The following is an 11,926-nucleotide window of genomic DNA, read 5'->3' as shown; positions in this document are numbered from 1 at the left end:
TGTGTTCGGACTAATATTGAGGTCCTTAATCCATTTGGACTTGATTTTTGTGCATGGTGATAGATATGGAAGAAAGGGGAGTAGAGAAAAACGTATAGCTCAATAAAAACAAAATTAAGAAAAAAAAGAAATTGTAGATATAAAACATTCCTGCTGTTCAGATTATGCTTTTTAATTTCAGCATTTGTTTTCAGGTGAGTAAACATTGAAACTATATTCATTATATATTTTTTGATTTTTTTGTTTGTTTGGGGTTCTATATAGGGGAAGAGGTTTGAAAGCAGTCTCATGTACCTCAAGCAGGCCTTAAACTCCTTATGTAGCCGACAGTTACCTTAAGCTTCTGATCCCCTGCATCCACCTCCTGAGTGCTGGGATTATAGACGTGTACTGTCTTTTCTAGCAGGCATCGTGCTGGGGACTGAACTCAGGGACTTGTGGGCAATCGAACAATGTCTTCAGCCCTCCAGTGTTATGATTTATTATTTGACACAAGATTTTGCAAGACTGGCATTAAATTCATTCTTTTCCAACCTGGCCCCAAGTCTCTCTTTACCTGCATCAGCGCCCCCTGTGGCAGAAACACGAGCAGACATGTTCCAACATAGTTAATTCTGCTCACCAATTTTCCTTGCATACAGTTTTACGACTACCAGGCAAGAAAAATTCATATATGTGCGCTGCTTCAGCGGTCTCTTCAAAATCACTGTGCTTCAGAAAAGGCACACAACTTGTCCTTTCAAAGGACGAAGTTAGTTTAGTTTTCATAAAACTTAATGACGTTTTTCTCATCTTTCAGGGGTGTCTAAAACGCGAAAGTTAAGAAAAAAAGGAGTTGAGTCTCGGAGAAACCTTCACACTTCGACATCTTCCATCAAGAAGCGGAAGCTTAAAGGTAAAGGAGTCACTGTAACCCAGGTGTGTAACATACCAGTGATTCCGTTCCTGCCACTCCTGCTCACCTGTGCCCAGCCTTTGGGCCCTCGGACAGAGAGCCAGGGTTAGGAGCCTGGCGAGTGTTGGCCCTGTTTCCTGTGTGGAGGGCGTTGTGGCGCTATCCAGAAACAGCACCCTATGCGAAGATTCACCTTACCCCAAGCCAACAGGCAGATTTCCTTCAAGTCTTCAGTATGATGTTCTGAATGAGGATGTGTCATGAAGCAATCAAGGGTGGTTACAAAGACCTTCATTTTTAGTGTTTTTCGCAGTTCCATCAGGAACCCACTGAATGTTGCTGCACACATTTCTATTAGGATGCTTACATTTCTGCAAAAGACTGGAAGTAGGATTTGTGGGTTAAAGATATATTTTAAACTTTAATAGATATTCCCAAATACTTTTTTAAAATATTTATTTATTTATTATACATACAATATTCTGTCTGTGTGTACGTCTGCAGGCCAGAAGAGGGCACCAGACCTCATTACAGATGGTTGTGAGCCACCATGTGGTTGCCGGGAATTGAACTCAGGACCTCTGGAAGAGCAGGCAATGCTCTTAACTACTGAACCATCTCTTCAGCACCCCCAAATACTTTTGAGAAAAATTACAGTTAACCATTTTGCCCACAAATGCCTAGAATCTCCAGATATGTTAGCCAGCACTGAACTACTTGTAAGTTGTAAGAATAGACAATTATGCTGTTCAGATGACAATACCACACGGCTGTGCTCTAGAGACTCTGGGGAAAGTTCCTGGAATTGCAAACTTCTTCTAATAGAAAAGTCCATGGAACTTTAGACACTATCCTACTCTAAGGAGCCTTGGGAAAGAATAAACTGGGAAGAGTAACACTTAAAATTGTCAAAAATGCTACCAAGCTACAGACCCCTCCCCTCAGAGCTCAGGGAACCCCTTGAAAGAGGAGGTGGAAAGAGAGTAAGAACCTGAGGAGATGGAGGACACCAGAAGAATAATGTCCTCCGAATCAACTAAGCAAGGTACATATGAGCTCAAGGAGAAAGAAACAGCAAGTCCAGGGCTGACATGGGTCTACAACATGTCTGCATATCTATTGCAGCCTTTAAATTGATTTTTTACTGAAGTCCTGAGAGTGAGAACAAGTGGGTCTCTGACTCTTGTGCCTACTCTTGGGACTCTTTTCCACCTGTCCAATTGCCATGTCCAACCTCAAATGGTAGGGTTTTTTTTTCATAGTATTTTATTTTATCATGTTTGATTGTTGCCTCTTAGAAAATGTTCTTTTCTAATGAGAAACAGAAAAGGAATAGATCTGGAGGGGAGGTGGGGAGGACCTGGAGGAAGTGGAGGGAGGGGAAACTATAATCTGGATATATTGTATAAGAAAATAATCTATTTTCAATAGAAGGAAAAACATTCAGCGTGCCACCAGGGGATACAGAAAAGTATTCATATAGAATTTAAAAGTTAGTATTAAGTGTAGATCCAAGAGCATCTTTGTGGCCTGTACCAAATACTGCCCCTCTCCCCCAAAAAAAGTCTGGCATACAGACAGATGACGTGTTGACCAATGAAATAGCAAAGAAATCCCAGAAGTGACCTCCCCTCAACACATGGGCAAGGTCACTGAGGACACTCAGTGAGAAAATGCATCCCACAGCAGATGGTGTAGGGGAAGCTGAATCCCCTGTCGGGAAGATGAAACATGGACCTAAGTGTAAACTATATTCAAAAATAGCTCACCACAAACCAAAGACCTATAAGTAAGACCTAAACTGTGGAAATTTTACAAGAAAACTTGGAAAACCCTGCATGACAGGTTTCCAAAAGAGAAAGGATATAAAGTCAGGGTTGCTGTTGCTTAATGATAGAGCACTTGTCTAGTGTACAGAAACACAGACATTCAATTCTCAGGATTTCAAAGAAGCAAAACAAAGGTATAAGAATAAATAAATACAGCAAATATGATTAGCAAGGACGGAAGCATCACCTGAGCTCCAGCAGGCTACTCACAGCACAAGTGACCACTCAGTCTCAGTAACCAACATCTGCATGTTCACTCTCCAATTATAGAGAAATGATAATAGTCTCTGTAAGCAGGGACTGCGTATTTGTTTCCCGGCTACCAGACACGAATCACACAGAAACTATATAATTTCAACACTGTTTGGCCAATGGTTCAGGCGTATTCCTAACTAGCTCTCACATCTTAAATTAACCCACTTCTATTAATCTGTGTATCACCACGAGGCTGTGGCTTACTGGTAAGGGTTCAGCATCCTTCTCCTTCAGCAGCCATATGGCATCTCCCTGACTCCACCTCTATATTCTGTATTCTGCCCTCTGTAGTCCAAAACAACTTCTTTATTAACCAATGTTGACAAAATATATTCACAGCATACAAAGGGAAAGGTCTGCTTTTGTGTGTTGAATGGAAATGATTCCAGGATAAAAACATTTTTCTCAGAACATCAAAACTTTGGATCTAAAAGGCAATGGCAAGTGTGTATTCTTTGACCTGATATGTACAGTCATAAGTAGAAGAACATTTGCTAAAATTGTTCAGGACTGCTTTCTGTTGTTTTGTTTCCTGTGTGGGTTTTGAATTGGGCTCTCATATTTCCTAGACTGGCCAACAATTGGCTTTGTAACTAAAGATGACCTTGAACGTCTGATGTACTTGACTTTATGTCGTAGAATTACAAGCATTAAACACAATGCCAAGTTTATACAGAGCAGTACTAAGCCTGGGTCTTCATGTATGCTGGACAAGCATTCTACCCACTGAGTAACTTTCCCACCAGGCATTCTGCTTTTGTATTAAAGCGTTTGCCTCTAAATGCTTACTGAACATTTTTATGTGTGTATCTTGTTTCTTAACACGGTTCAAGTGTGCTCAGAATAGTATTTGTTAGTATCTCTCCCTCTGTCCCTGCCCTGTATCACTTCTTGAGGGAATGTCAACTTCATACAGAGTGCAGCAGTTTGTGGAGATAAATCGATATTTGAAATTCATTATTTACTTTCTCATGGTTTCTTTTACTTTCCTAAGTGTTTTTTTTTAAAAAGTATTCTCTTTGACATTTGCCTATGACAATTATTTTGTTGTGTGCCTGTTGGAGACAGAGGCTTTCTATACATAGAAAAGCTGGCACCAAGCCATTACATAGGTCAGAGTGGTCCTCAAATCTTCATTCTCCTGCCTCAGCCTCCAAACTCCTAGGACTAGAGCTATGGTTGCACAGAGAGAGAGAGACAGAGAGCGAGGAAGAGAGACAGCAATTTTGTAACTTCCCTGACTTGCGCTCTTGTGGAAAGGAAAGGGAAACTCAGACTAGACCAGCTCTGTGTCAGACCTTTGTTCCTGGGCTTCAGAGCAAAAGAAAACTAAAACTTGACAAAAGTTTTCAGTTTCTAAATAGTCTGCACACTCCATTCTCCCTTGCAAACACCCATGGCCATCGAGGTAAAATAAAACAGTGTAATACAAACATGTGAAATAAAACTTTGTTGCAGGCCCCACATGTGTCCCCACGCTTCCCCTGCAGATAGATGCGTGTACAGAGGGCTTTGTGGTTCCATAGAGGGTAAGATGCAGTGTGTGAACTCCCCTGCACGTGTCCTTTCTGCGTGATGTTCTGGCGCAAGAGTGTACCGCACATATCAGTGGTTCCTTTACTGAATTGCCTCTGTATTTCTATTGTGACCATAATCGATGGAGTTATAAATATTTTGCACACTTTTTTATTGTACTACTTATGTTTCAATGAAATGGGTTTTAAAAGGAATTGCTGAACTAAGGGCACATATATGCTTTTAATTTTAATAGGCGTTACCTAATAATTTCTTGAAAAGTGTAATAAATAGGTGTGTTCATGTGCCAAAGAATATTATATCTCATTAATGTATCCAGCACTAGGCTTTTTATGGGCTGAAACTATGACAGGCATTAAATCATGCTGGTAAATATAAAAACAGCAGAGAGTAGTGGGAAGAGTAAGGAAAATCCTTGTCAGAATTTGAAAGACGTTTTGTGGAGTCCATTTTCAACTTTGTATGAACTCTCGAAAAGCAGTAATAATCAAAATGGTATAAAAAGAACAATTTAGGAAGAGTCACACTTTCTAAATTCCAAACATGTGACCAAGCCATAGGCACCACGGTTCTGGCGTACAGACAGATGCCAGGTAGGCCATGACATCAAGAAGGGAATCGGAGGTGAACTGCCTGGTGAAGGGCACCAGCTCCACTCAGTGAGAACCTCAGTTCACCACACATCGTGCTGGGAAAAACGACATCCCTAGGCAGAAGCATAAAACTGAGACCTGGGCTTGGACTGTTTTCAAAAATAGCTCAGCTTGTATCAAGGAAACACAAGCGAGAACTGGATTATAAAAACATTAAAAGAAAACATAGTATAAAACATGCATGATAGTAAATTTGATATTGTGGTTTTGAACTGGCCACAGAGACACAGTCAGAAAAGAAAATACTATGGAAAATTTGACGTCACAAGCGTTTAAAGCTTTTCAAATCACTTGGTGCAATTAATAAATGCTTATAAAAAATGAATTGAATTGGCGCTAGCCAGTTGGCTTAATGTGTCAAGGTGCTTGTTTGCCCAAGCCTGATACCCTCAGTCAAACCTTGGAACATACATACATGCATACATACAGAACATACATACAAGAGAAGAAGAAAACTAATTCTCAAAAGTTGCGCTCCGATTTCCGTGTGTGCACACACGGACACATCCAAATAAATATATACTTTTAACAATTGATCTTATATGTATAAGTGTTTTACCTCCATGTATTTATGTGCACTGTGGTGCCTGGAGAGGCCAGAAGGGCGCTTTGATTCCTTCTGACTGGAGTTATGGATGGTCATGTAGGTACAGAGACTCAAACCCCAGGTCCTCTATTTATTTGCAAGAACAGCAAGTGCATTAACCTAAACTGAGAATCTTTCCAGCCACTAAATAAATGTTTGGGGTTCTTTAATGAACTAACTTTAAACTAAAGAGAATCCTCAGAGTAGATCCAAATCAGATCTATTAACAGGTTAACATATCCAAAGATATGCCAATAGATATCCAAATCTCAACAATGACAAAACTCAAGGAAACCCCTTGAAAAACACGCTAATAGCAAACACAGGCATTCCTGGTAAACATCACTAACGACTGGGAAACTCAACCCAAAACTACAAGGGAAAAAACCACTTACAACCTTGACTGGGTATTATCAGGAAGGGAAAAAGAGAAAGGAAAGACCGAGGTGAAAGGAAAAAAATAAAAGGTGCACCAGGCACTAGTGGTGCAAACCTTTAACCCCAGCACTCGGAAGGCAGAGCCAGCCTGGACTACAGAGAGAGTTCTAGGACAGTCAGGGCTACACAGAGAAAACCTGTCTTGAGAAATCAACAATAAAAAATAAATATAAAAGATAGCATTATGAGTAATACTTCCTCCTAACAGGAAGGCTGAGACAGGAGGACCACAGGTTCTAGCACCCAGGGTGCTTAGTGAGGTCAAGGCCACTGCATTTCTCTGTTGAGTAGAAGGAAGTTGGAGGTCCTTGCCTAGCACACACAAAGCCTTAGTTTCTCCTTTAGTGTATGAAACAAATGAACCCAGAGCGAGGACATATGTTGCTAAAGGTGTCAAGGAAGTAAAAGAAGGATAAACTGTCCCGAGAGCTCCAGCCGGCTTGAGAGGCCTCCATCTACAGCCCTATCATTGGCAGTAAAGGTGCAGGCTCAGCCCCTCAAGGACGTCGTGCTGATTTCTGATTAGAGAAAATGGATAATGGTCTCCTTCCACGTGCTGGGTGGAAACAATGTGAGGACATAGAAGTTTCCCACCAGGGCATCCAACTTGGAATTAGATAGAGAACCCCAGCCGCACGTGTTCACACACACACAGCAGATTGTATTTCTATATTTGTGCATATATAAGTGATGATGATGATGATCAAAGAAAAGGAAGCTATTAATTTAAGAGTGAGGGCATCTGGGAGAGAGGGGGAAAGAACATGGGAAGACCTGGAGGGAAGGGGGAAGTAATGTGGTTTGTTTCAATTTATGTATGTTTAGATAAAAACATATATGTAATGAGTTGATTTTTGTAACTGTAAACTTTGAAGTTAGGGCTTTTTTACTGTATCAGTTAATAATCTTACTCCCTTTTTCAGAACAGCATAACCCTGTAACGTCAATTGAAAGAAGTGATGAACTTCCAAACAATATGAAGACGCTTGCCTCTGCTCCAAAAATCAAAGTCCTTAAAGGTAAATGAATCACTGTAATACGTGTTTGAAATGAAATCCTGTAATATGTTCACACCGTCTCTATGTACCAGTATCCTTCAGTGTGGGCTCTTCCAACAAACAGGCTTTTCCTGTAAACAGACACATGTGGAGAGTCATTCTGATCAGAAATAGAACCCTGTGCAGAGACCCCCTTACCTCTACCCCAGATAAATTGATCGATTTCGCTCAGGTCTTATACTTTACATTTTCTTTGTAACGTTCTGAAATGAGAATATATTACTTATCAGTAGTCCCTTTTAAAATAAACATCTCTGTGGTTGCAGCTACAATCAATAGTGCAATCAAATCATTCACTTTTTTATTGAGACAGGGACTTAACTATGCAGCCACAGCAGGTCCAGAACTCACTATATAGGCAGGCTGGACTAGAACTCATAGAGATGGACTGCCTCTGCTTCCCAAGTGTAAGGATGAAAGGTGTGTGTCAACATACCCTGCCAATCACATTTTATAATGCTAGTTTGTCTCTGTAGAGTAGAGTGTATGAGTGAGATTATTGTATTTAGAAAATGCATGTTTTTATTGTCCATAGATATCTTACTGGAGTAGAAAAGTAGAAATTCATACGGAATCATCAGAAACTGTAACAGTCTAAATAATAATGAAAAACAGTAAGAGAAACACTAGAGAATTTAGTAACTAAGTACCTTACAAATTAATGCAAACCTGAAAAATATTTAGAAAAAAGTATGCAAAGATATACAAGATGTTCACCTTAGAATGTATTTTTAATTAGCATTGAGGACATGGTCAAGAAATATAAATATAGGCAAATTCGGATTGATCTTAGATAAAATTTGTGCACATTAAGAAAAATTCAATTTTGTACAATTGGTACAAATGTTAGTCTAAAAGAAAGCAAACAAAATGGGAAGGTACCAGTGGAATCAAAAGGCTGTGCACAGAAAGAGGTCATGACTTCCTGTCTACATCCAAGAAAGAATTATAAAGAAGCTAAATCACAAGAAGACACATAAAAACAATGGGAAATATTCTGAAAGACACTCCTGAGACAGTACTACATACCCACAGGAACATAGACATCAATCGTAATGAGAAAAATTGTTACCTCCTTAAATGGTATTAATAGCAGGAAAGGAGGCAGAGTGAAAAGGGAAAGTAGGAGAGGAAATGGCTGGTCCTGGAGTTCTGCGCACGTCACTCAAGCTCCCTGGGAGAATAATGCAGAAAACAGGAAAATCACAAGTGCCGGTCAGCTTTACATCAAACAGAGTTCAAGTCCAGTCTGGCCATGAGACCCCCATCTCAGTATAAAAAGTGTGTAGAATACTGGGGATGGAGGGAGCTTCCATCATGAAACTCTCAACCGGCATATTCAGGGAGTTGTGTTCAGTCCTCAGTACCACAAAAAGTAAAGAGGAAAGGAAGGGAAGGGAAGATGGAAAAGAGAGAAAGGAGAAGACGATAATTTCAAGGTGTCAAGAAGTAGACAGTAGATGCACCACATGACTGCCATCCTGTAGGGCATCCCACTGCTCTATTAGATCCCTGAATTTACGTTTATAAAATAGCAGCTGCCAGGCAAGGATTAATCAGACAGAGTCTACTGGTGCTTGGCAGCCACTCTATGTCAATAGCTAGAGGATGCTGTGCTCAGAAATAGTTTATTACCATCGCTGCAGAATGATTTTGTCCTCATTTTTTCAGAGCTGTCCAAAACTTCACTTTCTAATAACCTGCGCAAGTCAAGGTCTGCTGCCAAGAAACTCGAGTTTGGAGGTAAAGGAGACGTTGTAATACAGATGTGTGAATCAAAACATTCCTCTCCCACTGGGCAGCGGTGATGCACGCCTTTAATCCCAGCACTCGGGAGACAGAGGCAGGTGGATTTCTGTGAGTTCGAGGCCAGCCTGGTCTACAGAGCAAATTCCAGGAAAGGCTCCAAAGCTACAGAGAAACCCTGTCTCAAAAAAAAAAAAAAAAAAGTTCCTTTCCATTCATTTCCCATTGTTACTATGTTCTGGAATATTCAAACCCACAAGTCCTTTTTCCAGCAAACAGCCTGTGCGGAGGGCTTTGTCTTTCTGTGCAGTAGTAGGATCTTGGTTGTAGATTCCCTTACTTCTAACTCAGGTGAACTGTAGGATTTCCTTCACGTCACAGCTTCAGCTTTTAGTGTTATGTTCCTAATGAAAAATAAAACCCTTCACCTACCATTCCTCCTTATGGAATCCTAACATTTATGTTGTTGCAACTGCAACCAAGAGAGCTACCAATGTCACTGTACTACTTTATACAATTGAGTGTGCGAGTAGGGTGACTGGATTAAGAGCATGTATGCTCTTAATTTTCATAGGTACTCACAAATACTTGGTAGAATTACCATAATTAATAGCTGTAGCAATAGAGCATGAAAACTATATCCAAATATCAAAGCTACTACTAGATATTTCTGTGAGTAATCCATAGTCCAATAGTGTGTTGTTTAGTCTCCATGTGTTTCTGTAGTCTCTCTTACTGTTGACATCTAATACTCAATTGTGGTTAGATGGAATACAGGATGTTATCTCAATTTTCCTCTATCTGTTGAGAGTTACTTCACTTTCTAATGTATTGATAATTCTGGTGAAAGCTTCATGGCTGATTATAACAATGTGTATTCTTTACTGTTCTGGTCTTCTAGTTCATTTATTTTATGATGTTATTTAACTACAGTGTGTTGATGTTGCTTATTGGTTTTTTTTTTCCAAGAAGGGTCTCTCTGTGTAGCCTGACTGCCCTGAAACTCACTAAGTATAGCAGACTGGCCTTGAACTCACAGAGATCCACTCTGTGAGATCCACTTTCCTCCACCTCCTGGATGATAGGATTAAAGACATGCGCCACCACACACAGCTCAATGTTGATTTCTTTTGTGTGTCCAGACAATATGTCTAATGGTAAGAGTGAACGTTGAAGTCACCCACTATTGCTGTGCTAGGATTCACTAGTGATTTTTCATTTAGTAGTATTTGTTTTATGAAATTGGGTATGCCTGTATTTGGTGCATATGTGTTCAGAATTGCCATATCCTTTTTAAAACAAAAAACTAAATCCTTCAAATAAGATTTACTGAAGTTTTAAATCTTTAAAGTGTCAGGAGGGGCTGGAGAAATGGCTCAGAGGTTACGAGCACTGCCTGCTCTTCCAAAGGTCCTGAGTTCAATTCCCAGCAACCACATGGTGGCTCACAACCATCTATAATGAGTTCTGTTGCCCTCTTCTGGCCTGCAGGCATACATGCAGGCAGAATACTGTATACTTAATAAATAAATAAATAAATAAATAAATAAATAAATAAATAGTCAGGAATATTAAGCCCTATGAATTTTCAAAGGAAATTTAAATAGAAATAAGATATTAATATAATAAAGATATTATTTTTACTGAAATACACCATTAGTGATGCTTCCTACATGGTAGCCAAAGTTGCCCCTTGACACATGTCAAACAAAACTACAACTGGAATCTTTGAGAGACCACCACAGGTATTTAATAAAATAAAATGCCATTATGTTAAGATCTAGTTTCCATGTTAGAGAATAGCACAGGTCAAACAAGCAAGGAATAAACATCGTGTTCCCCAGTAATAATAGCCAACATTTACTAACCACTTGTGAAATTCTAGGTTCTGTTTTGAGTATTTTCCACCGTTTCAATATTTAAATCTTTAGCAACTTCATGTAATGGCACTGTTACTATTTCCATGTGTAGATGAGGAAGTAGGAGCATTAAACAACCTTGAATAATGTCCTAATAAGTAATATCAGAGGTGATATATAGCAAAGGCTATGAGTGTGTCTACTATATTCATTTTTGTTGTTGTATATTATTGAGATTGTAATTTAAATGTGACATTTCTCCCTTCCCTCCCCGTTTCTCCAAAACCTCCCACATGCCCCTCCCAGGTCTCCTTCAAATCCATGGCCTCTTTAGTCATTAATTGTTATTGAATATGTGTATGTATTTTATATGCATAGATATTCCTAAATATAACCTGTTAAGTTTATATAATGTCAATTGTTTGTATGTTTTCAAGGATAACCATTTGGCACTCGATAACCAAAGGGTGTGTTTATCTCTGGGGAGGACTAACTCTCATGCTCCCATCTTTACCCGAATGCCTGTAATTTTTTGTATAGGCTTGAGGCCCCATGGGCTTTTTCTGTCAACTTTGGCATGTTCTGTTGTAGTAGGAGAGGCGGGGCTGTGTCCCCTGGCACCCGGCCGCCCACACGGCTAGCTTATGCCCCCGAAATAATTACATGGAAACTGTATTCTTTTAAATACTGCCTGACCCATTAGTTCCAGTTTTTTATTGGCTAGTTCTTACATATTGATCTAACCCATTTCTCTTAATCTGTGTAGCCCACGAGCTGGCTTACCAGGAATGATCTTAACCTGCATCTGCCTGGAGTGGGAGAATCATGGTGACTCTCTGACTCAGCTTCTTTCTCCCAGCATTCTGTTCTGTTTACTCCACCCACCTATGTTTTAACCTATGAGAGCCAAGCAGTTTCTTTATTGCTTAACCAATGAAATCAACAGATTGATATATGACACTCCCACATCAATGTTCATTGGTTTCGTCCTTGTTCATCTCACATTTGAGCAGTCGTGTTGGTGAGAATTTATTGGTATCTAGTTTCTGATATACCTAGGTGACATAGTCT

The 11,926-nt window shown here is 39.8% G+C and overlaps 1 protein-coding gene across 1 annotated transcript in view; it reads left to right on the top strand.

Moving 5' to 3' along the window:
- The window catches only part of Ccdc7 (coiled-coil domain containing 7), a 210,830-nt gene that overhangs the window by 161,708 nt on the left and 37,196 nt on the right, over window positions 1-11,926 (top strand). The window contains exons 41-43 of the mRNA XM_026778625.1: window positions 800-895; window positions 7,116-7,211; window positions 8,922-8,993. Coding sequence (XP_026634426.1) covers window positions 800-895; window positions 7,116-7,211; window positions 8,922-8,993 — 264 coding nt within the window. The remainder of the gene's footprint in view (window positions 1-799; window positions 896-7,115; window positions 7,212-8,921; window positions 8,994-11,926) is intronic.

This window comes from Microtus ochrogaster, chromosome 4, assembly GCF_000317375.1.
Source record: "Microtus ochrogaster isolate Prairie Vole_2 chromosome 4, MicOch1.0, whole genome shotgun sequence".
In the NCBI taxonomy this organism is placed as follows: domain Eukaryota; kingdom Metazoa; phylum Chordata; class Mammalia; order Rodentia; family Cricetidae; genus Microtus; species Microtus ochrogaster.
The sequence above is the reverse complement of the archived record's forward strand: the minus strand, read 5'-3'. Positions and strand labels throughout refer to the sequence as shown.